Source organism: Pyrenophora tritici-repentis, chromosome 3, assembly GCF_003171515.1.
Source record: "Pyrenophora tritici-repentis strain M4 chromosome 3, whole genome shotgun sequence".
NCBI lineage: Eukaryota > Fungi > Ascomycota > Dothideomycetes > Pleosporales > Pleosporaceae > Pyrenophora > Pyrenophora tritici-repentis.
This window is the reverse complement of record NC_089392.1, coordinates 1,075,459-1,099,549: the sequence shown is the minus strand read 5'-3', so window position 1 is coordinate 1,099,549 and position 24,091 is coordinate 1,075,459. Positions and strand designations below refer to the sequence as shown.

General features: G+C 50.8%; 11 protein-coding genes across 11 annotated transcripts; 5 read left to right on the top strand and 6 right to left on the bottom strand.

The window, feature by feature from the left end:
- Nucleotides 1–289: 289 nt before the first annotated feature.
- Nucleotides 290–1,376, bottom strand: PtrM4_078000 (uncharacterized protein; the record flags this gene model as incomplete). Its single annotated transcript, XM_001940725.2, has 4 exons — nt 290–772; nt 828–903; nt 959–1,317; nt 1,374–1,376. The coding sequence occupies 4 exons, from the start codon at nt 1,374–1,376 to the stop codon at nt 290–292; spliced, it is 921 nt and encodes a 306-aa protein (XP_001940760.2).
- A 1,143-nt stretch (nt 1,377–2,519) lies between these two features.
- Nucleotides 2,520–6,761, top strand: PtrM4_077990 (MdlB, ABC-type multidrug transport system, ATPase and permease component; the record flags this gene model as incomplete). Its single annotated transcript, XM_001940724.1, has 6 exons — nt 2,520–2,708; nt 2,759–2,864; nt 2,918–3,060; nt 3,111–4,002; nt 4,059–6,679; nt 6,735–6,761. 6 exons carry the CDS (start codon nt 2,520–2,522, stop codon nt 6,759–6,761), a joined length of 3,978 nt encoding a protein of 1,325 aa, XP_001940759.1.
- Nucleotides 6,762–7,308: 547 nt separating this feature from the next.
- PtrM4_077980 (uncharacterized protein) lies at nt 7,309–8,444 on the bottom strand (the record flags this gene model as incomplete). The annotated part of the gene is made up of 2 exons (XM_066106302.1): nt 7,309–8,358; nt 8,436–8,444. The coding sequence occupies 2 exons, from the start codon at nt 8,442–8,444 to the stop codon at nt 7,309–7,311; spliced, it is 1,059 nt and encodes a 352-aa protein (XP_065963240.1).
- A 1,128-nt stretch (nt 8,445–9,572) lies between these two features.
- PtrM4_077970 (rRNA-processing multi-domain protein) lies at nt 9,573–10,227 on the bottom strand (the record flags this gene model as incomplete). The annotated part of the gene is made up of 2 exons (XM_001940723.2): nt 9,573–10,057; nt 10,116–10,227. 2 exons carry the CDS (start codon nt 10,225–10,227, stop codon nt 9,573–9,575), a joined length of 597 nt encoding a protein of 198 aa, XP_001940758.1.
- A 680-nt stretch (nt 10,228–10,907) lies between these two features.
- PtrM4_077960 (uncharacterized protein) lies at nt 10,908–11,912 on the top strand (the record flags this gene model as incomplete). Its single annotated transcript, XM_066106301.1, has 3 exons — nt 10,908–11,186; nt 11,261–11,723; nt 11,773–11,912. The coding sequence occupies 3 exons, from the start codon at nt 10,908–10,910 to the stop codon at nt 11,910–11,912; spliced, it is 882 nt and encodes a 293-aa protein (XP_065963239.1).
- A 142-nt stretch (nt 11,913–12,054) lies between these two features.
- Nucleotides 12,055–13,395, top strand: PtrM4_077950 (DUF4210 multi-domain protein; the record flags this gene model as incomplete). Its single annotated transcript, XM_066106300.1, has 1 exon — nt 12,055–13,395. One exon carries the CDS (start codon nt 12,055–12,057, stop codon nt 13,393–13,395), a length of 1,341 nt encoding a protein of 446 aa, XP_065963238.1.
- Nucleotides 13,396–14,311: 916 nt separating this feature from the next.
- On the top strand, nt 14,312–15,176 carry PtrM4_077940 (PspE, Rhodanese-related sulfurtransferase; the record flags this gene model as incomplete). Its single annotated transcript, XM_066106299.1, has 3 exons — nt 14,312–14,599; nt 14,655–14,911; nt 15,011–15,176. The coding sequence occupies 3 exons, from the start codon at nt 14,312–14,314 to the stop codon at nt 15,174–15,176; spliced, it is 711 nt and encodes a 236-aa protein (XP_065963237.1).
- A 123-nt stretch (nt 15,177–15,299) lies between these two features.
- PtrM4_077930 (uncharacterized protein) lies at nt 15,300–16,391 on the bottom strand (the record flags this gene model as incomplete). The annotated part of the gene is made up of 2 exons (XM_001940720.1): nt 15,300–15,377; nt 15,564–16,391. The coding sequence occupies 2 exons, from the start codon at nt 16,389–16,391 to the stop codon at nt 15,300–15,302; spliced, it is 906 nt and encodes a 301-aa protein (XP_001940755.1).
- Nucleotides 16,392–16,889: 498 nt separating this feature from the next.
- On the top strand, nt 16,890–17,852 carry PtrM4_077920 (HMG box protein; the record flags this gene model as incomplete). The annotated part of the gene is made up of 1 exon (XM_001940719.2): nt 16,890–17,852. The coding sequence occupies one exon, from the start codon at nt 16,890–16,892 to the stop codon at nt 17,850–17,852; it is 963 nt and encodes a 320-aa protein (XP_001940754.2).
- A 3,409-nt stretch (nt 17,853–21,261) lies between these two features.
- Nucleotides 21,262–21,468, bottom strand: PtrM4_077910 (uncharacterized protein; the record flags this gene model as incomplete). The annotated part of the gene is made up of 1 exon (XM_066106298.1): nt 21,262–21,468. The coding sequence occupies one exon, from the start codon at nt 21,466–21,468 to the stop codon at nt 21,262–21,264; it is 207 nt and encodes a 68-aa protein (XP_065963236.1).
- Nucleotides 21,469–23,115: 1,647 nt separating this feature from the next.
- PtrM4_077900 (SPS1, Serine-threonine protein kinase) lies at nt 23,116–23,925 on the bottom strand (the record flags this gene model as incomplete). The annotated part of the gene is made up of 1 exon (XM_066106297.1): nt 23,116–23,925. One exon carries the CDS (start codon nt 23,923–23,925, stop codon nt 23,116–23,118), a length of 810 nt encoding a protein of 269 aa, XP_065963235.1.
- Between the last annotated feature and the right edge of the window lie 166 nt (nt 23,926–24,091).

The window sequence follows — 24,091 nt, the reverse complement described above, 5'->3', positions numbered from 1 at the left end:
GATTCGTTCAAGAGTGGGATCATTGATTGCTCTAAGGATCAGAAAGATCAGACGGCTAGTCCGGTATTTGTACATGATGGATCAGTCCCTTGGCACGGATCTGGAGTCTCAAAGACCCGATCCGATCAAGTGATCATACGACGTCCAACATCAAGTCCATTTCCGCGACATGGTCTAATTAAGGAAACTACTATACAAGGCTTAATGCCAAAGGCCTTAATTAGCTGGAATGCGTCATCAGCGAGGCTCACCCAAGAAGGAGCAAGAGATCAACAGAAAAGAAAAGAACCTAAGCTTCATCACGCTCAAGCTTCTCGGCAAACTCAGTGGCCATCTTGCTAATGTGATCAGCAAAGTCTTGAACAGACTTGCGACGAACAGCAGCGCGATCAGGAACAGCAAGACGCTTAGGCTTTCGAGCAGACGAAGGACCAGCAGAAGACTTTCGAGCAGATGAAGGTCTAGCCGAAGGCTCATGATCAATGAAAGGATCATACTCATCCTGGCGATAGATGCTCGTCTTACGAGTAGGCGTAGTGTAGTCAGCCTCGCCAGAGAGATCGTCAAAGTCTTCCTCTTTCTGGGAAGAGCGGGCATAGTATGCGTCGAGATCGAAAGCAACATCCTCCTCTTCAGAAATGGATCGGTCATCGTTGTCATCGGACACGGGAGCCTTCTCCGAAGCACGGGTAGTTGGACGCTCAGACTTGAGGCTATCCTCAAGCTCCTTGATTTGCTCCAAGACGACATCGCGATACTTCTTGACGATATTCTAGACGTTCCTATTGGCCATGCACAAGCGATTGATCAACTGAAGCATTACTTACGAAGGGAGCGTCCTTCCGCTGCTCATGAATGCCTTGCTTTATGGCGGGGTAGACAATGCTGGCGATCGACTTGTCGCTAAGAACAGCATTAGCCAACTTGATCAAGATCAAAGATCAGATGCTAAACTTACACGAGCGCGCACGTATGGGTCTTGCAAGCCTCGCAGCGACCGCTCTTGCTGTTTGCCTGGTCATAGCAAAGGCCAAGACCATTGTTGGCGGCCCATCGCTTGACGCATCGCTCGCAGGCGAACTCGCGCGGAGCGCCGGCTTGAGAGTTGAACTGCTTCTTGACAGACGAGCGGGTAAACGGGCTTGCATCGTCCTTGATCGGAGAGGCGGTGCGGCGACGAAACTCGGGCTCAGAGCGATCACCAGCGGCGGAACGGGGAGCACCGGCCGAACGCGAGCCACCGGAGGCAGCGATTTTGGAGTTGCGAGCATGCTCGGCATTGGATCGTTGAGCAGCCTTGCCGCGTGTAGTCCCAGGCTGCACTTCGTTAGTATCTTGCTCACTCACTGCTACGCAGCTGCTCAAAAAATTACCATGAGTGGAGCGGCGACGACGGGCAGAAAAAGCAAGGAGAACAAAGGCGAGAAAAGTGAAGAGCGTGCTGTGCGGGAATGCGAAGGAGTGATGGTGCGGAGCAAAGGTGATGGTGAGGATTGTTGTAATGGTGGAGTAGAAAACATGGAGTAGCTGAGCAAAGGACTGAGCCATAGGCATCAACACCAGGGATCAGCGCTAGCCTAGCGGGAGCAACGCTCTTTCACCCGGGCAACGCTCTCAGCGTTGCCAGCCTGGTGCTCGCCGGCCAGTTTCCAGTGTAACAAACACTCTCCGACCACTCACAGCGTAAGGATTATTGATCATCACCGCGCACTTCACGAAGTTTTCAAACCGCAAGATCAACCGCTCAACCGCCGAAGGACTCAGGACCAGGACGTTGGCCAATACGGATGTTATTTTTCAGCAGGTTTCTACACACAGGAGCAGAAAGTCCGGGACGACTTTTTGGACCGCCATATAGTTGGCGATCGATCAATTTTAAGAGACTGGTCAAAGCTACCAGAAGGAACCAAGCAGCCGCACATACTGGCTACGAACACTTGCTTTCGAGCTTTTTATGGGAATAGAGAGGAGAACGTTCCCCTATGTTCCCTGAGATAATCTTTCTGAGAAAAGAGGAACAGGCTCAAACACCATTCTGAGCAAAAGTGGTTTTTAGAGAAAACAGGAAGGACTGCTCATGATCATGCAGCAGGTCTATTTTTTGAAAAGGCTCGAAGGAACAAGGTGTGATGGTCGAAAAGCGACCGGAGGAGCAGCTTTTTATGCCCATAGAGGGGCGCGCCGGTTATCGGCGGACTTACGGGGGATCAAAAGATAGAGGGGCACAGCAGTGAGTAGTCCGACTTATGCGATGAGCAGTCCGACTTTTTTGAGACGGCGTGGGACTGGGGGGTGTGTCGCGGAAAGGGACTTGATGTTGGACGTCGTATGATCACGTGATCGAATCGGGTCTTTGAGACTCCGGATCCGTGCCAAGGGACTGGTCCATCATGTACAAATACCGGACTAGCCGTCTGATCTTTCTGATCCTTAGAGCAATCAATGATCCCACTCTTGAACGAATCTGATCGGTGTCATCCTAACAACCACACTTGCACTCTTTCTACGCACCCTTTACTATGGACGCTTCTGTTGATGCTCGGTCGCCACCGAGACCTGCGGCGAATGCTGAGGCGGAGAACGCTGCACTTGCAGTTCAGGTTCTTGAAACAAAACAGGAGAAAGATGGTGTTGTTGAAGCAGTTGCGCACGATGACGATGGCCCTGCGAAGTCGAAGTCGCCTCAGGCTGGCTTGAAAAACTATTTTGTAAGTTGCTATCGCTACCACGCAATGTAATACTAACAGAAGCTGCTCAGCGAGTCTTTTCGTATGGAACTGCGTTCGACTTTGTACTCATAGCGCTGTGCAGTATTACTTCGATAGGTTCAGGAATCGCATTCCCGCTGATGAACGTCGTATTTGGTATGCTTCAACGATTCAATCATGGAAGGTACCCGATTGCTGATACCGAGCAGGACAATTAGTGGGCTCATTTACGACTTACTTCATTCCAGGTACAACGATGACATCTCGTGAGTTTCAAGCAGAGGTCAACAGACTCACACTGTATCTGGTGTGTCTTTTCATCGCCAAGTTCTTCCTCTCATACATTTCAATGGTAAGATACAAGTTCTTCGCTACTGTATCCACACACTAACAATGGCAAAGCTCACCATTCGAATCAGTGGTCTCCGAATCTCTGCTGCATTGCGACTCGCATACTTGCGTGCTTTGTTCGCACAGCCAGTCAGCGTCATCGATACTATAAGTCCTGGAAAGGTGTCAACTCGTATCACAACCTCTTCCAATACCGTCCAGCTCGCCATTTCCCAGGAATTTGCTATGCTGTTCCAATCACTCACGCTTGTCATTGGAGCCTACGTCGTAGCGTTCATCAAGAGTCCGTTGCTCACGCTGGTTGCCTCAGCCTCGCTTCCGTTCATCCTGGTGGTTTACGGTGCGCTGTTCCCGCCATTCATGCGAATACACAAGATCACGGAGAAGCACCACGATGATGCTTCTGCCATGGCATTTGAGATGTTCTCGTCCATTCGCATTATCGTTGCGTTCGGTGCAGAGGCGAAACTGGCAAGACAGCATGAAGATATGCTGGACAAGGCTGCGAAGAATGAAAGAAAGGCCGCTCCTCTGATGGGGCTTATGATGTCACCTATGATGGTTGGACAGTATGGTACTTTTGCCATTGCCTTTTGGTTTGGTATCAAGCGATACTCCGAAGGCAAAGAGGCGAACGTTGGGATGATAACAGTGGTGCTGTTTTCGGTGATGATGGCGCTGATGAATATCAACAGGGTCGTTTCTCCGATGATTGCTATCACAAAGGCTGCAACTGCCGCTACCGTACTGTTCGTCACCATTGATGCACCGGTTCCCAATACCGCCGGGCTGAAAGAGCCGGATATCACTGCAGATGCTGATATTACATTCGATAATGTGTGCTTTTCTTACCCCAGCCGACCGGACGTCCAGATTCTCAAGGGCCTTGATCTTGCATTCGAAGCTGGCAAAGTCACTGCTATTGTTGGTCCATCTGGAAGTGGTAAGCATCATGACTCAGTTTGTGGGACTTTGCTGACGTGCTATCGTGTTCTCCAGGGAAATCGACCATTGTAGGTTTGGTACAGCGATGGTACGATCTCAGTTGTATGACAGCTTTAGCCGTACCTGCAACCCAGATATCCACCTCATCCTCTGCAACCGAAGTGACTCAGGAGAAGAAGGCCGAAGAAAGCAAGAACAAGGAAGAAGAGCCTGAATTGGGACCCAACACATGCACGGGAAATATAAAGATTGGCAGCACTGACCTCAGCCAAGTCGATCTCAAGTGGTGGCGATCTCAAATCGGTCTCGTCCAACAAGAACCCTTCCTCTTCAACGACACCCTCTACAACAACGTCGCGTTCGGTTTGAGTGGTACAAGCTATGAAGGCTTGCCCAAAGAGGAAAAGATGAAAATGGTGGAGGAGGCGTGCCGGGAAGCCTATGCCGAAGAATTCATCACAAAGCTACCCGACGGATACGATACCATGGTGGGAGAAAGTGGCATCAAGTTGTCAGGCGGGCAACGACAGCGTATCTCAATCGCAAGGAGTATCATCAAACAACCACCTGTATTGATTCTGGACGAAGCAACAAGCGCCATCGATGTTAGGACTGAGCGTATTGTTCAGCAAGCACTGGATCGCGTCTCCAAGAACAGAACCACCATCGTCATTGCCCATCGCCTTTCTACTATCAGAAGAGCGGATAAGATTGTTGTCTTGCGTCAAGGAAAACTCGTAGAGCAAGGTACACATGAAGATCTGCTGAAAATTGACGCGGGTGTCTACTACGGTCTGGTTCACGCACAAGAGATTGCCATGGAAGCTGAGCATACTGATGACGACAATGTACTGGAAAAGGTCAAAACTACTCGATCTGAGGTCATCGAGGAGCATACCGTGAGCAGTCATACTTCCGAATCCGCGGAACCGGAGTATAAGCAACAGGGTCTTCTCAGAAGCTTTGGTCGACTAATCTATGAGCAACGTCAGCACTGGATCCTATACGCGCTCGCTATTGCAGGCATCTTGGCAAGTGGCGCTGTCTTCCCCCTTCAAGCTTGGATCTTCGCCAGCGTCATCAATGTGTTTACACTGCCAATGAATGAACTTGTCAGCCAAGGTAACTTCTGGGCAGGCATGTTCGGTGTACTGGCAGCAAGCAACTTTTTGTCATACTTCACCATGGGTGCGGCATGCCAACTCATTGCAATTACAGTCACGCTCAAGTACAGACAAGAGTACCTGGACAACCTTATTCGGAAACGCATCGCATTCTTCGACGACCAGGGGCACAGTCCCGGCTCCCTGACCGCAAGCTTGAGTTCAGATACGACGCAGATTCAGCAGCTGACGGCGACGGAAATGTCCATGGCGCTCATTGCTGTTGTCAATCTCGTGGGATGTATCATCATCTCATTCGTCTACGGTTGGAAACTCTCTCTCGTCGGCCTCTTTGCTGCTCTCCCGCTCATTCTCGCTGCCGGCTACCTCCGCGTGCGTCTCGAGATGGAGTTTGCAAAGACAAACGCCAAAGTGTTCGAAAATAGTAGCCAGTTTGCTGCTGAAGCTGTTGGCGCTTTTCGTACTGTACTCAGTCTTATCATGGAGGATATGATCGGGAATCGGTACGAGTCACTACTACAGGGCCATGTTACAAAGGCCTTTTCAAGCGCAAAATATAGCACTGTAGTCTTTGCAGCGAGTGATAGCGTTGAACTGGGGGTTATGGCACTTACGTTTTGGTATGGTGGTACTTTGCTTGCGTCTCGAGAGTACAATAACGCCGACTTCTTCGTCATCTATCAAGCAATCGTACAAGGCGCCATCGCAGCGGGCATGTTTTTTTCTTTTGCACCCAACATGGCCCAGGCGACGGCTTCCGCGAACCGCATTATCAGCATGCGTCCGCAAAATACCTCAGGCCCTTCCAAATACCAGCCGTTGGAACAAACTACCCAAGGCGGAAGTATCGAGTTCCAGAACGTATATTTCACATACAAGTCGCGCGAAGTACCCGTCCTATCCAACCTCAACATACACGTCCGCCCAGGCCAATTCGCCGCTCTTGTAGGCGCCTCCGGCTGCGGCAAATCAACGATCATCTCGCTCCTCGAGCGCTTCTACGACGCATCATCCGGTCGTATCCTCTTCAACGGCCAGGACATCACCTCGCTCAACGCATCCGAATACCGCAAGCAAATCAGCCTCGTCAGCCAAGAACCCACACTCTACGAGGGTACAATCCGTGAAAACATCGCGCTATCCGTCGACGCCGCAAGCGACGAGGATATCGAGAAGGCGTGTCGTGACGCCCAGATACACGACTTCATCACCTCGCTTCCGAATGGGTATGAGCAGCGGCTGGGGCCAAAGGGCTTGTCGTTGTCTGGGGGTCAAAAACAACGGTTGTCGCTTGCGCGTGCACTGCTTCGTAAGCCTAAACTCTTGTTACTGGATGAGGCGACTTCTTCGCTGGACTCGGAGTCGGAGAAGTTGGTGCAGGAGGCTATTGAGCGTGCTGCGGGAGAGGGGAGTAAAACGGTTATTGCGGTTGCGCATCGTCTTGCTACGATTCAAAAGGCGGATGTTATCTTTGTGATGGGGAGTGGTAAGGTATTGGAGAGGGGTGACCATCAGAGTTTACTGAGGAAGAGGGGAGTTTATTGGCAGATGGTAAGTCCTGCCCTGAACTTTTGTTGTTTGATGATGTGTGCTAACCTTTGTGCAGTGTCAAGCTCAAGCATTAGATGGTTGAGGGCGTTTGGTGCTGCGACTTTTCACCTTCGACACATGTATTATTATTATTGTTGAGAATACAGTCCGTAAGTGACTTGGTGGTATCAAGCGGAGGAGTAGTCACATGATTGGTGACACGTGCAGGTGGGTCCTAGCGGGGAGCTTGGACGCAGCTGCACGCAACACGGATCTACGAACGTGTGAATAGCTCCTTAGTCAATACAATACGAATCTGTACCACCACTACCGTTGTGCCTTAGAGAGCGCTCTATTAGGTAGTCATACTACTACTAATAGTGTCAGCTTCTCAATAATTATTATTATTATTATTATTCCATTTGAGTCCTTTTTCAGTCAGAGACTATGTAGGACTGGGCCGAGGGCCGTTCTATCTGGTTTTGTTTATCGTACAATTTGGGTGTTTGTTTGGCTATGGCATTTTAGGCTTGCTTCTAGCTAGATACTCGGTGTCTAGCTAGTGCCTGGTGCTAAAGAGCAGTTTGGTGAATAGAAAGAGATGTAGCAGCGGGCTCTTATGGCAAAGGGGAAGGCAGTGTTTTTTAGTTTTATACAGTGTCTCTCTGTGTGTCGTCTGGTAGCTGTCCTTGGTACCATTTTCTTGTTCCGATTCTAGTGCTAGTAATAAAAGCTAAAGTAGCTTCTATACCAGCGCTAGTATGGAGAAGTAGTGGTAGAGTCGCTGGTTGGTGATGAATTGCTTGTATAAGAGTTTTTCTTTCTGTTTTGTATAGAGAGCATTGTAAAAGTAGGTGCTCTGGTGTTTGGGTGTGCGAGCAACTGCAGAGGTCGGATTCTCTTTTCTTGAATCTCTTTAAATAGGACCCAAAGTATCCGTGTCCTATTTTGAGAGCATAGAAGGCGCTAGAGATTTCTCGATTAGTGCTGCGTGGTATTTGGATTGTTTTTCGGATTTTGAGTGGGAATTTTGCTGAGTAGGTCTTTTTGTTTAGATTAGTTGCTCTTGTTTTGTATTTTTGGTACTCTTGGCGTTGTTCGGTTTGTTCGATCTTTTTGATAACAGTGCCTAGGTAGGCAATGCTTTTTGTTGATGATTGTGGGACTTCTTTAGCAGCTTCTTTTGCAAGATAGTCCGCTCTTTCATTCCCTACTATGTCTGTGTGTCCAGGTGCCCACAGTAAGTGGATAGTAGCTTGTTTTTGTCGGATTGTTTTTGCTGCTTTTAGGCATCGTAGTTGCCACTGTTGCCCTGGGTTATCTGATAGGTTTTTGAGCCTATATATTGCTGCCTGGTTGTCTGCGTAGATCTCAAATTCTTGATCTCTTGTAGCTGTCTTTGCTGCGTATTCAAAAGCTAGAGTAATACCTTCTAGTTCACCGTTGTAAACTAGCTGGTATTCCCCTATATTAGTCTTTTCTGAGTAGACCTCTTGCTGGGTTGAGTTGTAGGCTACGATGCCAACACCTATACCATTTCCATCTTTTATTTGCGAGGCGTCTGAGTAGATTGTAGTGCAGTTATCTAGCCTTGTTTTAATGTAGGCCTTATGCTCAATTGCTTCCTCTTCCTTGCGTTTTTGTGAGATTTTTACTTTGTAGTTAGGCGTATCCCATGGTCTAAACTGGTATGGGATAGTCTGTTCTGTATCTCTTTTGTTGTTTTTAGGAATTGAATTAGTAATAGCTTGTAGCTGTCGGTGTTGGTCTGGCTGACGTTGCTCATTGCTCCCCCGCAACGGGCCTTTTGTTTCACAAGATACAAAAATATGATATAAGCTCCGAGAAAATGAAGATACGACCAGTTAATGTTGATGATTTTCCCAATACAGGCCTCGCCAACCACCTGCTGATTGAAATCCGGTGACGGACCAATGTCGATCGGAGGCAAGCGTGGCTGAGCTGCGTTCGAGGTCGGACCATAGAAATTGCTTGTACAAGATAGCAGATGCTCACAAAAGACGGAGGGCAGCATATGAAATCCGGTGTAATCTGCGAGCTTGAAGCTGCGATGGCAACTACTAGTCAACTCATAATAGGGTTGAGTGTGGATAGTAGAGGATTGTGGTAGCACGAGGAATCCCGGTGAATGCATATGCATGCATCTGCAGCATTGACCTGTGGTGGTGGGATGTAAGAGGGATGGCGAGATGTGCGAGCGAGGCTGGAAAGAGCGAGTGGCGTCTCTAGTGCGGAGATCAGATCTCATACGGCAAGCGCCAGCCTCTGCCTCGGTATTTCCATGCATTCGAATGTTGGAACGCAGAAAGGTGGGACCATGCATGCGATGGCCTGGCTAGTGTAGTTGGTTTTGTATAATCTCTTACTTGATTGCTCCAATGGGATGGGCGTCCGATCTTGCGCATCAAAATGGCACGAACAGAATGCATTGTCAAGTCAACCGCTCCTCCTCTTGGAGCTGAGCCGGAGGCTGTACAAGTGACTTTGATTACACGACAGTAGCAATGACGTGACAATGGAATTACACAACTTGATTCCAGAAGGCATTAATTTATTCGGGTTACTCGAACGTATGTGATATTCTATATTCTTACGTTTGTTGAGCATAGAAGCAGCATCTGCATGACAAACAGTGCATAGTCAGGCTACTGACGACACGGACATGGCCGTTCAGCGTAGCATTTCGGGGTACGCTGGTATGGTGTAGTGACTCCCGGATACGTTTCTCGGGTGGAGCTGAAGGATGTTGCTTCAGACAGACAGTGGCGTGTTAAGCACCTGTACATGAACCGGAGCTTGTCGGGAAAACGTCGCCCGACGGCTTGCAAGAACGTGTTCATTGCCTGGGATCCAGAGGTCGACGTCACGCGTCTCTACAAGATGGTCGAATTCCTCAGGTTTTGGCCATGAGCCTCTGCGCTTTGGCAAGCAAAATGGTGCTTTCGCGACCGAGTTTTCTCTTGCCATTGGGACCTCCCCTCGCCTTGGCCATAGTTTTTCTAAAGCGCTCCCGTTCAGCGATTTTCTTCTGACGCTCCCTGTCTGCCTCTTCCCTCGCTTTTTGCCTCTCCTCGGCTTCCTCCCTCTTCTTGCGCGTCACCTCGCTCTCTTTCTGGAATGGTTGTGGACGCCGTCTTCGCTCCTGCCTCTCTATGTATCGGGTGCCTTGAGGTTCAGGTGACTTCTCTTCCAGCATAGCGACTCGGTCAGGGTGGGGTTCCAGGCTGGGTTCTGGTACAGGGTCGGTCGTGTTGTCGGCTTCGCGTTCATAGACAGATTTGCGCGGTGCTGTTGCTTCCGTTTCTTCACGTGCTTTGAGCTTTGCATACTGCTTCTTTATCTTGGCTTTCTCGATGAGGCTCTTCTTGATCTTTTCGACTATGCGCAAATTAGTAGGTATGGTGGAGAGCTACGCTTGATGGGACCCAATACGTACTTTTCCGTCTATGGGTGCCATCGGGCAGATTTGCAGGGCCAATCTTGAAACCCTTTTTCTGCTTCCATGCCGACGACTCGCCGCCTTTCTCATGTCGTGGTTTTACTCCCATGATGACGACAGCGGTGGTGGATGTCGGTAGATCAAAAGTGAAAAGTGAGCAGGCAAAAGACGGCACAATACCGCGCACGCGCGCGTAGTTTCCTCACTCAGTCTTGGCAGAAGCGGGGCGGGATCGGCTGCATGGCTGCATCACTGCACAACTGAGGCCGTCTCAGCTTTGAGCACCGTTGTATCTCTGCAGAGCATACCTACGTACAGTTCCATCTATTCACTTGGTAGCGCACGTGCAGGCACAAAGCCAAAACTTAATTCTTCTCGTCGTGTGACCTCTTGCGCCAGGACCTCGGCCAATACCGGTTCGACCGACTGGAGCTCCTTTATCAGCAGCGATTAGAAATTTGCCGTCATCCAAGTAGTTGCAAACATCACAGCGCACAGCGCATAGCCCGTCATCCCTCTGCCTCTCCGCACCTCAGCCCGGAGCGCTCCACGGTGTTTCGCCTTGTTTCCTGGCCAGTATGACTGTGTGGTGAGCCGGCCGCTGGAGCCAACGCATTCGCGCCAAACTGCTTCTTTTACTCACATCATTCGCCGAGCCAGCACGCGCTCCATCCTGACCTCACTGTCTCCGCCGTCGTCACACTTCCATAATCCCACCACTATTATCTGATTCCACTGAGATACTAGTACTCATATCTATGCTGTTTCTTACAACATTCTCTTTCAGTCATGCCTATTTTCCATGATCCCAATGATAGTCCACCCGCGCCGTCATACTTGGCTCACACCTCGCCCACCAACCTTGAAAGAGGTGGAGCCACGAGACTTGACTCGGAGGACGATTGGGGCAACGCCATGCGACAAGAAGAAGCCCTGACTGCCCAACGGTCGCTTGAAGTAGACGTCGAGTCTTCCACCCACACGCGCAAGCCGTCCATGTTCGGTCGCAATGAGTGGATCGAGAGGATAAAGAAGACCAACAGCCCATCATGGTTACAGTGGCAGGGTGTGAGTAAAGAAAAGCCAAAATACACTCGGTAGCGCTTGTGTATCCATGCAATAAATACTGACTTGATTTCTAGACCGATATCGCAAATCATGGGCCTATCCCACCACGTCCGACTTCTGGAGACCGTCCAAGCCTTCCACGAACGCCTTCCACCGAATTGCAAGCTTCGCGCACTTCTACCCCTGACCATGTCCGAGATGCTGCAGCGGCAGGCCTAGACATCCAGCGCCCTCGATCGGCATTACACTCGGGCGACTTTCGGGAGCAGAGAGCGGCTACCGCAACCGACCATGGCCACTCGTCTGCCGGTTTTGTAGCCACTTCGCCTGTGGTTCCTTGGGACCGTTCGTTTCCCGCGGCTGGATATCCGACCCGTACTAGCCATGTCCAATATTCCGAGCCGAGCAACGACGACACTCGTACTGTCGCGCGGGCACGAGCGACGTCACACTCGTCACACAGTCAATTCACACTTCTGCCACCCACAAGCCCCCTTGTGTACCAGGCAAACAACACAGGTCTAGACTTCTCCTCTGGTCCGAGTTCGCGAAAGACCTCTCCGAGTCCTGACAGAAATAATCGCAGGCATACTTTTACCCCGCCTTCTTTTCAACCGTACCAGTCCATACAAATGGCGCGATCCGCAACCGGAACTCCTGCAGCTCGCCATCTTCGTCATGGCACCTCCTTACCGTATCAGGCGCATCAACCTCGGCGATCCATGACAAACAACATATCCGAACCTTACTCTCACTCACACACACACCCTATCTGAGCCCCCGACGGCCATCTTTCTCATCCGAAGCATCCCCACTCCAACACGCTCCGATGGTAGGTTCATACGAGGAGTCAATATTGCGAGGACGTATGTCAACTACGCCTTCGCGACCTCTAGACTTTGTCGCCAAAATCGGCGTCCTTGGGCGTGGAGATTGCAAGTCGAGTCTCAGGTGCCCACCTCATGTAACAGTGCCTTTTCCTGCAGTCTTCTACAGCTACAATACAGGCAATGGTAGGATCTCAGATAACGAGCCAAGTCCATATGTCGGTCTCATAGACCTGGAAAACTCATTACCAGCGCCCGATGAAAGCAAAGAATCCGGTAAACATAAGCGTCGCCATGCTGTACCTCCCCCCGATCAAGATGACTTGGACTTTCGGATACATCTGGGAGATGAAGAAAGTCTACAAACAACAAAAGGGAATCTTCGACGAAAGGAGAAGAAGAAGAGACGGTCGACTTTACCGAAAGCGCCTCCCGGGGGATGTTACCGGATTCCGCCACAGGGCCAGCTTCAGATAGTACTGAAGAACCCGAACAAGACGGCCGTGAAGCTATTCCTCGTCCCGTACGACTTGTCCGACATGGAGCCAGGGCAGAAGACCTTCATCAGGCAGCGCAGTTATTCTGCGGGGCCTATCATCGATATGCCCTCTTCTTCACGAAAGAACTTGGGCACAGACTGCCCAGAAGCTGCTCTCAGTAGTTCCGACGATCCCAACGACCGACCTATTCTGCGATACCTGATTCATTTGCACATATGCTGTCCGTCAAAGGGTCGGCATTATCTGTACAAAAGCATACGCGTCGTTTTTGCCAATCGAGTGCCAGATGGTAAGGAGAAGCTGAGAAATGAAATTCAGCAGCCAGAGCCAAGATACAGCACGTACAAACCGACAAGAGACTCTATGGCATCGCAAAAGACCCAGTCTAGCGGGCCTCAGCTTACAGACAAAGTCTCCCGTCGTCGCAGCGCTGGATGGCCACTTTCTCACTCACAGCAGGCCTACGATGCGCTTGATAACATTAGGCAGCACACACCCTTGCCTCCTCCAACAGTGAAGTTTACTGGTGACAATGCCAACTCATCTGCGTCGAGCAGTTTCAGCTCACATGTAGCCGACTTACAACCCATTCCCTTTGCTCTCAGTCGACTAGCTGCGATTCAGTCACAACCTGTTTCTCGCGAGTGCATGGATGTTGATCCGAAGAGCCCCTTCAGGACACCTGTTACATCACCGAGGCCTGTCGTGAGCCCGAATAGCTCCAACGACGGCACGTTTGAGAAACTCAGCAAAGGCGACATTGGGTATGGTGGGAATGCCTTTTCACCACTCGGGAGCCCAACTGGACCTCCGAATGCAGGTCTACTGTCGCAGAAATTGCGGGGGCTGGGTGTGCAGCGCGATGGAGAAGAGTCAACGTGATACTTCTGCCGAATGCCCATGTACAAATGCATATTTCTTTGTTCCTATTTGGCCCATGTCGTCCCATCTTTCCTTACTGGATACCCCACATACTTATCATACATCTTATATGGCGTTACGCATTGTCACTTCTATATTAGAAAAGGGCCAAGGGCGTTGTTAAACAAAAGTGGCTAACATGGTTGGCAAGCGAGCGGCGCACCCAAAAACACACCAAAAAGCGGAGTTTTGGCAACTGAACAGCTCAGCAACCACCAAATAGATTTCTCTTAAAATCTTACCGTGAAGCTGCACACACATAAGCATGTAGATTGTATAGTTATAGGACTATAGCTAACTTGGTCGTAGAGTTGTCAAGCAAAAACGAAAAATTTCCATTTTCTTAGCCCCCAAACTCTATATCTCTACATCTAGAGTAGCTAGGGCCCTGTAACCATAGGATCTTATAGAATTATAATCCTAGAGCTCTAGTAAAACTTTTAAGAAAAATCTATTTGGTGGTTGTTGAGATATTCAGTTCCCAAAACTCCGCTTTTTGGTGTGTTTTTGGGTGCGCCGCTCGCTTGCCAACCATGTTACTTGGGAAGGCATTATCTACTCCACTTTAGGTTTATGTAAAATTATAAAAGTTCAATGAATATAAACACCAATGTTACAGAATCGTAGGCCGCATACTCATGCACAATGATGCCATGCTTGTTGTAAGGCTTAGCGTCCGACGTTCGCGCAGAGTTCGCGAAGAGTGACGTCGGCGTTAATTCGCTACATCCGAGCTTCAACTTTCTGCTACCGACAACTCGGCATCTCTACTGATAGACACTATTACAACCTACCAACCTTCTAACCACGGAAGTCCCGCCACGATAACTCCAAGGAGGAACCACATACGAACTCTTTTCCGGTCTAAATCGCAACTATGTCCTCGAAACACTTTCTCAAACTCCTGGGCTCCACCCCCCGATCGCAAACCTCCGTCATCGGCCGTCAACCAGACCTCTTATCCAGAATCGTCGGCTCACAAGCAGTACACGGCGGCCCTCCATTCGCGCAAAAGAAAAGCATTCATTCGTGGTGCAATACAGAACCCACGTTTCTTATAACCAACCCATTACAAATAACACAAACACAGCACTTCCACCCATCCCCCCGCTCCCTCCGCTCCAGCCCCAGCTCGACGGAAAACAAACTCTACGAATTCGACGATGTATACACCCCTCCTTCCCCTCCCCCTGACTTATCCATCTAACCTCTCAAAAAAGGTGCTCCACATACTCGAACACCCCTCAGACTCCCGCCTCCTAATCGACGTCCGTGAACCCCATGAATACGACGCAAATAATATCCCGACGGCGATTAATATACCAGTGACATCGCACCCGGATGCGCTCCTACTGCCAGAGGAAGAGTTCGGAGAGCAGTTTGGGTTTGAGAAGCCGCCGAGGGGGAAGGAAGTTGTGTTTTTTTGTAAGGCGGGGGTGAGGAGTAGGGCTGCTGCTGGGATTGCTAGACAGGCTGGGTAAGTCTCCGTCTCTCTATGTGTGTCCTTTTACTGGGAAAGGGGATGGAGGGCTAGATGGATGTGTAGAGGGCCAACAGCTAACGCCTTTTTCAACAGATATGTAAATGTGGGAGAGTACCGCGGCTCGTGGCTTGATTGGCAGAAGCGAGGAGGGCCGGGGACTAAGCCTACGGCTAGGACGGGGTCGAGTGGGGAGGAGAACTTGGGGCCGGATGGGAAGCCCGAGTATCCTCCTGGGGGACTCATGGGGACAAAGCAGTAAGAGTATTATGAATGTTTGCATGGATTGTTGATATACCATCTGATGTGCCACTAGACATTAATGTCGAGGCATGTATATACATTGCCATTCAAGCTATCTAATTCGAACTTGCTTGTACACGCACTAAGACGCGGCAAAATATCCATTCTGTTGGTAGGCCTTGTACGATCGTACGGGGTGAATAACAACAACGAGGTTCTTCTAGTGACTGGTATTGGTATTGATTGTTTACGAACATAGCTGCTACGAAGGTACACCTAAGCTCTGCGCAAGGTGGGCCGAAGTCGGGCCGAAGTGTCCAGCAGCCGACGTCTCTACCGATACTCACGATCCGACAAGAAGCAGATTAATACTATACGATAAGGAAGGTTGCTGAGCGCTACTCACCTGCTCTAGACGTTGAAACTCCTCAAGGTCTTCCTCACCCCAGTTGTACGGTTGCAGTCTTAGTTTTGATGCGTGAGCGAGATGCTTTAGCCTGCCCCCTAGCTCTGGTTGCACATCTTCATTTGTAATGTTGGGGTGCTCTAGATCCAGCAGGGCGCAACGTGCAGTCGTGTTCATCGTCCGTGAAGACCAGAAAAAGTACCCAGTCATAATTACGTTTGTGACTGATGCTGGAGCATGCACAGTACCCGGCGGCTGTATGAGTAGATCGCCATTGCGCATCAAGACTGGAAAGCCTGCCTGGCTGGGCTCGTACTTCTCTCCACGCTCGCGGTCTTTGGCCCAATTCTCCAACTCTTTGTCGTCCAGCGACCAGCTGAACCACAGCTTTTCTCCCTGTTCGCACAGTACTGCAGTATACAAACCATGTTTGTCCACATGGGGAAATGACCAAGTCCCCTGCTTTCCCCACAGCGCGAAACTATCTGGAAAGTTGAGACCCTGTCGGTTGTCCTTGGCAACTCCGGCGCGGTCGCTTGCCTCCTGCAAGACTCTATAGTCGGCCAATCCCTCGAGTTCCCACGGAACCACATTATCTCGTAGCGTACGAATGTTGAGGAAGTTGACAGGCCCGTATCTCGAGTTATCCATGTGTTTTAGAGCGTCATCTAGCTCCCATTTCTGCGTAATCTCCTCATTCGAAAAGTCCTGTACGTCTATCCATGCTTTGCCCCTGACTGGCTTGCGAAACTGAAGTTGTTGGCGGAACTGTTCGATAGTAAGTAGGGTTCGAGGTTGCGGCGCATCGTTGAATTGCTGAGGCACCATCAGCGGGACGGATAGCGTGCAAGTCTCAAGTAGTTGGCGCGCTTGCCTTGAGGTACATATTATAATCGTGCCCTCTCGAAATTCTGGGCCACCACTGTATTATTCCGACGCGCTGATAGGGTGGACATTCTGATGTTTTTCCAGGATGCGCTTGTATTTCTCAGCCCGGTCAAGAATCCAGTTGCTTTTTGTCCCGTTAACCCTTTTGGACAGGACCTTTCCTAGATAGTTCAGGGTACCATCGAGCGCTTTCTGCGCCTGTGTGGGAAAGTCGCAGATGTATTCTGCTACGGCAGCTCGTGCATTGGTGATAGTGCCGAGCAATCGTAATGGTAAAGTACCGGCTAGGTTGTAAGTCACCTTGTCGATGCGATCTCGAACGAGTGTGCAGCCACCAGCGCTCAGATGGTCGTCTCCGACTATGAAAAACCAGCCGGGCCCAATACAAGTCAGCCGTAGCAGACGGTCAACGGGAAAAGAAAGAGACGGGAAGACGATATGCAAGGCCCATGGTGCTGCAAGCAGAAGTGCGATAATCAAGGACAAGCGAAAGGCGTCCAAGCCAGCAGACGGCCTGCAGCCAACACCGCCAAGGCCAGAAAAAGCAGAAGCTTCATCTGCTCGAGCTCGAACCGGCCCCTGAGCGATTACTCGGACGTCATTCGCAGAGCCGCAATCTTCACTCAAAAGTGGGTCAATCGGCCAGCACATGTCCGGCGGAGAGAGACAGAGCTGCGAGGCGGCTACGTTGCGAGACCTCTCAACTCGTTTATGCTATACCGTTTAGCATATATCGAAGAGGCACTGTACACGCAGCCCAAACAGCAGAAGCTCTCGGCGATTATAGCAGACAGCTGGCGCAAAGAGCCTGAGGTCGTGCGCCAGGCGTACGACGCCTATGCAAAAACTGAGCGCCGCAACCACCACGAAGCGTATCCCGGATACAAGTTTTCCCCAAAGAAGAAGAAGTTGGTCAAAGAAGAAGATGCCAGCCCGGAAGAGGAGCTGATGCCGATTTTCTGGGACGAATGTAACTGTGATAGCTGCCGGCTCGCCGTGGCCACGAGCAAGAAGCAAATTCGGGACACGGTCTTGGACCCTATCAACGCGGGCGCTTCTGTGCCGCTGCCAGCGCCTGTTAACATGACAGCATGGCAACCCATGTTTCTGCCAATCCAGCCGACCCTATGGCAAGACCAGTACAGCAACCAGGTAGCAGGAAGCAACCTTCCCTGGCCGAGTGTGATGACGCCATCCTTGTTTCTGGGACCATACAGCGCAATGTGGGAGCCGACCATGCCAACTACAAACGGCTCCCCTATTGCGGATTCGTCGTGGAGCGGGCCGGGAATGCTGGCCGGCGTCAACTACGCGATGCGCGCCCATGATCCGAGCTATTGTATCTATTGTGTCTATTGTGGCTATCAGTGTACACCCGGCGAGGCTGGCGCGCTGCCGTGAGCCAGCTTGGAGCCAGTGTAGCACTGCCCTCTGACCAAGTCACGCTATCCTCCTGACCGCGCCATAGCGGAACCACACACACAAGGACGTATAGTTGACGAGGTCGAGAAGGCGGAGGCTCAGAGAGTCTTTCGTGCGCATTATTTCGAGCATAGATACGCCTGCAAGGACCCGTTGTACGTTCTATTCACGGTCGCAGCAGCAGGCTCTGTTGCGATCTGTTCGACTGAGCATCTCTACGATAGTGGGCAGGAAGCTATTTGGGCGCTTTAGTCGGCGACGGCGTGCGCGCTGCAGGACTAACGTTAGATGTGTAACGTTTCGCAAGGAGGGTAGGTAGAGGTGGAGCGGAGACGGCAATATCGTCGATCGGTCGTGGGTTGCGTGTGCAAAGGTGTATTGGCAAAAGCGGAGAGGTGTGCTGATGGGGAGGAAATCGGGGGTCTACCTACAGTAGTACAGAAAGATTAGAAAGATTGACATCCTCGCCCGCTATAAGCTAAACGAGCATTTGTAATGACTTAGTATGTATAGAGCGGAGCCTGACCTGTGTATTAGGCAGGGTATAGAAGCTGATGTGGGCAATTTTCTGCGGCTGGAGAGGCAAAGTGGTTCCAGCGTCTCAATCCCGCCTCACGCCCCGCCTCACGCCCCGCCTCACGCCCCGACTCACAGCCCCGACTCCAAGTGCAACTCAAGCCCAGCTCGAGCCCGATTTCTGCGCGCCGGCTGCCATCATCCGTGTGAAGGTCTCAGCAATGAGTCGCGTTGTGAGAAGAGACATCGGCGGGGGTGAGTCGTCGCGGATTGGAGCTTGCAGCGTAATACAGTAGGCTGAGAGATGCCCGTTGGGGATCAGCAAGCGCCTTCTCACCCTGCAGGTACTGGCAGCTGCGTTCGAGCCGTGCGCGTAGCCTGCTTTCTAACACGGCAATGCGGGGCTGCGCGATTCACAGGCAGGTCGCGCTAGCCCTTTTTCGCAGACGAGTGCGCCACACGACCCAAGACACGGCCGTCGATTCTATCGCGTGCGGAGCTGAGGCGGTTCGTTTCCAACAACGTGGTTCGGGGGTAATACTGTACAGTGGTTAGCGATTGCGGCTTCCCCCCTACACACAGCTGCGCAACGGTTCTTCACAGACCCACCTTCCGTACACGGCTTAACGCAAGATGACCGCTGCAGAACAATCGATGTGATTGGTCAATCCTCGACCTATTGATGACTGAACTTTTGGGATGCTGCTTGGAGCGTGAAGCCGCAACCGCTAACCACTGTACTGTACTGTATCTCCTTGTGGCATTTCCATTCACAGGGACCGCCACTCAAGGCTATCAGCAAGGAAACAAGGCCACACGCCTGCAGCACCCGCTGCTTATGCTTATGCTTATGCTTACGCTTACGATGCCATCGCTGCACATTGTGACTACGAGGATGATCGACAAGGCCCTCCCGTCAACCCCTGCCTCCTAGGCGACAAACAGGGATTGTAGCATCCTTGCGAGAAGGCGACATGGAGGACCTTCATGGTGGCTGTATCCCGCTTCCGCGAAGAAGGATCTCTAGGATCCGCAATTTCGCTTAGCTATTTTAGATACCAGAAAGGTGTGATCATTTGCGGTGTTGAAAGACTCGATGAGTTATCTGCGCTGGTTTGATAAACTGCTGGCGGATCGTCAACGTTGACACCAAATACCTCCACTTCCTCAAGCGTTCACAAGCGGTAAGGTCTAACGAGGCGGACTATGTACGACGCAAAGAAACTCACATTGACAGCCATGTGCCACGCTGCAGTCTAACCACTTACGTTATGACACTGTGACGAGGGAATAAGATGCATCATCTATCATCCTATAAAATCAAGGAATTACAGGTCGATTATCCAATTTTCAATGGCACTGATAGCACCCCTAGTTGGATGATCTATGGTGCGCCACTGTGATGTTAAAGGCATGTCGCGCATAGCCTCCGATAAGGCTGAGAGGTCCTTCATCCTGTCACCTCACCGCTCTTCAGCCGCTTTTCTTGCGATCTCGGCGATCCAAAACTGGGCGCTTTGAATATGGCCTTGCATGGAACATGGAGGATGCTGGGTCGGCGACTAGACGCTGCTATTCATCACAGCGGGCGTCTACGCCATGCAGCCACTTATCACAAATTCGGGGATTATACCCATGCGAGACCTGGCCCGAGAGCGTCCTTTAGACATCAACGAATTTCGTAGTACTTGCCATGTTAGGCAGTATGATGACGGCGAGAAGGCAGCCGGAAACGCCGCTTTTGTATCCTCGCAAATGAGAACAGTGAGCGCTGGTTGGGGTAGGCAGTCAATGCGGCGTAACATTAGCACAACACCTTGGCGTCGCAGGGGAAAGCCTTACTTGCAGAACAGTCTAGTTCTACGGCTACTGGGAGTACCGGCAGCACACAGACCATCCCCTGTTTTGTATTTTGTCTTACCGGTGAGCCACCCTTTGGTACATGGGGCTGACAGTATCACTAGTAAAGAACCTTGTTAATGAGCTGTAGGATATTCGCTCTTCTGACGGCTCGAGTAGCAGTATTGTGGCTTCTGATGGGCTTAGTAGTCACCCTTGAGGGAGCAAATATTCGATGACTAAGAGTCTTGACAAGAAAGTCAATGTTATGGTCATGTCGGGATTGGCGAGCAGTATCTTTGTCTCGAGGTCCGGCAACGGCTCATATCGAGTGGCATAACAATGTGGCGATTATCACTGTCAAGCCGCGGCCCTGTACATGGCATACAGTCAGACAGAACATACTAGAGGCTGGCATAGCTCCGGAAATGCCGACCTTGGGACATGGAATAGGATTTCGAGTGCCGCGTAGGCTGGGGGTCGAACGAGCGGTGAGTTGCGGGACGAAAGGCATCTGGTAAAAAGCTCAGGACGATGCATGTACCGGGTCTGTGACGTGCGTTGCATGGCTGTAGGGAAGGGATGTCGACAGGGAAATATAAACCACGTCTTCGCCTCGGCATGTCGCGTATTTCCTCGGTACGCGCTGGGCAGCCCCGGGTGTCGCGTTCCTGCGCCCAGTGGCACATGCTGTTGCTGCCTTACACTGGGTTCCTATGTGGCCGTATCTTTAGCACCTGTAGCCCTGCTTCACTCGGCACTGTCGTTCGTATCGTTAGCACTGGAAGACCTCGCTGTGCTAGATTAGGCTCTCATCGATGATCTTGTTAGCATCCTCTAGCCTGATGAAATCGATGGTAATAATCCATTTAGCAGAAGTCTCTAGTCAGCCAACTTATGTATCTTATCTCTGCCCAGGGGATGAACGGTTTGTTCTCCCATAGAATTCGTGCTCTGTTTTCTTCAAACTTGCGTAAGTTACATCTATCGTGCTTGTGCGTATGCCGTATACCAGGACGTCGTACTTCGGGATCTACACTGTATTCCCACTGCCATTGCGGTGGGCCCAGTCGTCCGCAAACTGTCGCAGCGTCTCGACCTCGCTGCTGCTAGCTGTCTTGATGCTCAAGTCTCCGCTCTTCAGCTGGTTAGATGAGACAATCTTCACGCTGGCTATGGTATCATTGTCGCTCTGCTCGATGGTACGCTGGACTTGAAGGTTCAGGTTGTTACGGTTCATTGCCCTGAGGCTCTGTATAGTAAGCGAGTCCTAATGTTCACCATGACCTCACGCTGTGTCTGCACAGAGGATGCTTTGAGAGCTTGTGTATTGTATGTACCTGCTAGTGGGACGCCTTTAGCTGCCGCTGCGGCGTAGCTCATTAGTCCATTCGCCTGTTCTTGTGGTCTTTTGTTTCTAATCTCTCGCGCCATCTCCAGCATCGCTCTGCCCACTTCCGTGGCGTCCTTGGCCGCTGCCCTCGCCTCCTCCGCTATGTTGCCATTCCGTTGTATATTTGCTGCTAGTTGTTGAACGAGTTCTGCTGAGGTCGAAGGAGTGCTGCGTCTTTAGGACGAATGTCAATGCGCCGCTTATGATATCACCAACGATACCTGCTGGAAGAGGCTGCCTCCTTTGCGCTCGATTAGCGATAGTACCTCGCCGAGGAAAGCGCTGAGGTTGGTCGCGTGCTCGTCTATTGGAATCGGCCAGGTCGACCTTCAAGGCCACGGTTTCGCCATGACGTCTCAGCAGCAGTGGGCGCTACTTCTGATTGCTGGCTAGTCGAGTGCCGTCTTTAGTAGATGTCTGCGTGCGTTGAACTCGGTTCATTCTAAAAAAGTGAGATTCTCGCTGTTGTTGTGTTTTTTTGTAGACCGTCATGGAGCGAGTGCATGAGCGCGTGTCGATAAGATGTGGATGGGCGCGTACCGATAAGATATGGGTGGGCGCGTACCTACTGTAAGCGTCCGCCCACAACGCCATTGTCTGGTGCCGCGTCCCCTACTGTAGATCCCCGAAATCAATATCGCGACAATGCGACACCATCATACGCTAAGTAAACGCTATTCTGAGCGATAACTGATACCACCTTCACCCCATCCTTGCTAATGGATTTCCTATAGTATTTAAAGACCTACGAACAACGCGGTAGAATTACGGTACTCCTACTCCAGCCGCGTAGCCTTCTCATACCGGACAAGCTGGTCATGGACACGGAGGATCGCTTTCTCTCTGACGCTCTCACCTGGCACAATGCCTAGCTAGCATTGTCATGCTCCTAGTTCAAGTCGGCGAGTCACCGCGTGACAGCACATATGCGGCGATAGCGAGAGGTATGGACATGATAAGCAGCGAGCTAGACCGCAATAGCACAGTTACATACACGGCGGCGGGGCAACCAAGTTTAATTACTCAAGCTGAGCGCCTGCTCTCCAACCCAGGTTTTTCTACCCCGCGTCCACGCCTCTTCACTATGTGTCGGTATACTACAGCAGATATTATCTATTCCCAGTGTCGATTACCAGCTCAACATAAGATCGTGAAACGTCTTTATCAGAGATGCGAAGCTTCTCCGAAGCCAGGACCAAGATGTGAGAACTCCACGTATGATCCGGCTCTTGGCACACACATACCTTCAAATCGAAACGCTCCCTGCAGGTTTTGTCGAGATTCAGGCACATCCGTCGGACAGGAGCGTTTTGAAGATGTAAGTTATACCATATGCTTCGTCTACCTCAGATCATCTAACTGTACAAATAGCATGACCTTCATGGTTAAGCAACCAGCCTGGAGGGACACACAGAGACCGATGGTGGGATACGATGGATACCATGTCATACACGGTCCTTGGAGCTATCTTACAGCTGGCATATCTCCACGGGCTCAACAAATCCTTAATGCTCTTAAAGCATTGAAGAACACCGCTTTCACATCCCACTCGCCAGGGTTGACTTTCCTAATAGCTACCAAGCTAGCTCCTAGTTCTTGAAGAACTTCATCCATAGAATCGAAAGTGCCATCCCAACAAGCCTGCATCAATTTACCTAGCGGTATGTTTTCGACTTCTGGAAATTGATTCTCAGCATATAGCTTTTTGACACGGATCATTCGATCCTCAAATGGGTGAAGTTCGTCGTATGGTTGTCTTCCTGTTATAACTTCGTACATTGCGCAGCCAAATGCGAAGATATCGGTCTTCCGGCTAATTCTTGGAGAAGATTCCTTATAACTAAACCACTCATAGCAGGCTCCTGCATCTTCTCCATCAATGCTACTGCCTTCGAAGTCGATAATCTTGAGGCGCTCCTGAACTACAATCCAATTGTGACATCCAGTGTCAGCATGTATAATGCCATTGTCGTGCATGTATCGCGTTCCCTCTGCAGCTTCATGTAGCCAGCGAATCTTTGTATGCAACGGGATCTGGTTTGCTCCACTTTCTTGAATCACTGTCCGAACGGTTCTACCGCGTTCAAGAATGAGGCATTTGTCTGTTTCACCTAAACATCTTACAATGTTTACATGTAGTCCTAGACGTTCGAGTGCTCGACGCTCGACGTCGATTTCCTCCCCGTGGAACTCCTTCAATATTCTTTCCTCGTCGATCGCATATACGACCCCCGATCCACCAACGGCAAGGAGTTTGAGACTTCCATAGTCTACAGCCTGGTCTTGCATGTGCTCCTTTATCATTCCGAAGGCCGTGATCTCATGCTTCTCTGGCACGAAACGAGAAACGCGTAGGTTCTCACGTGCGAGGTGCGGTAGGTAAGAGTTTTGATCGAGGGAGCGGGCTCGTCGACGCGTGAAGGGGTAAGATCGCTTCGGACTGTGGGATGTAGGCGAGACGACAGGAGAT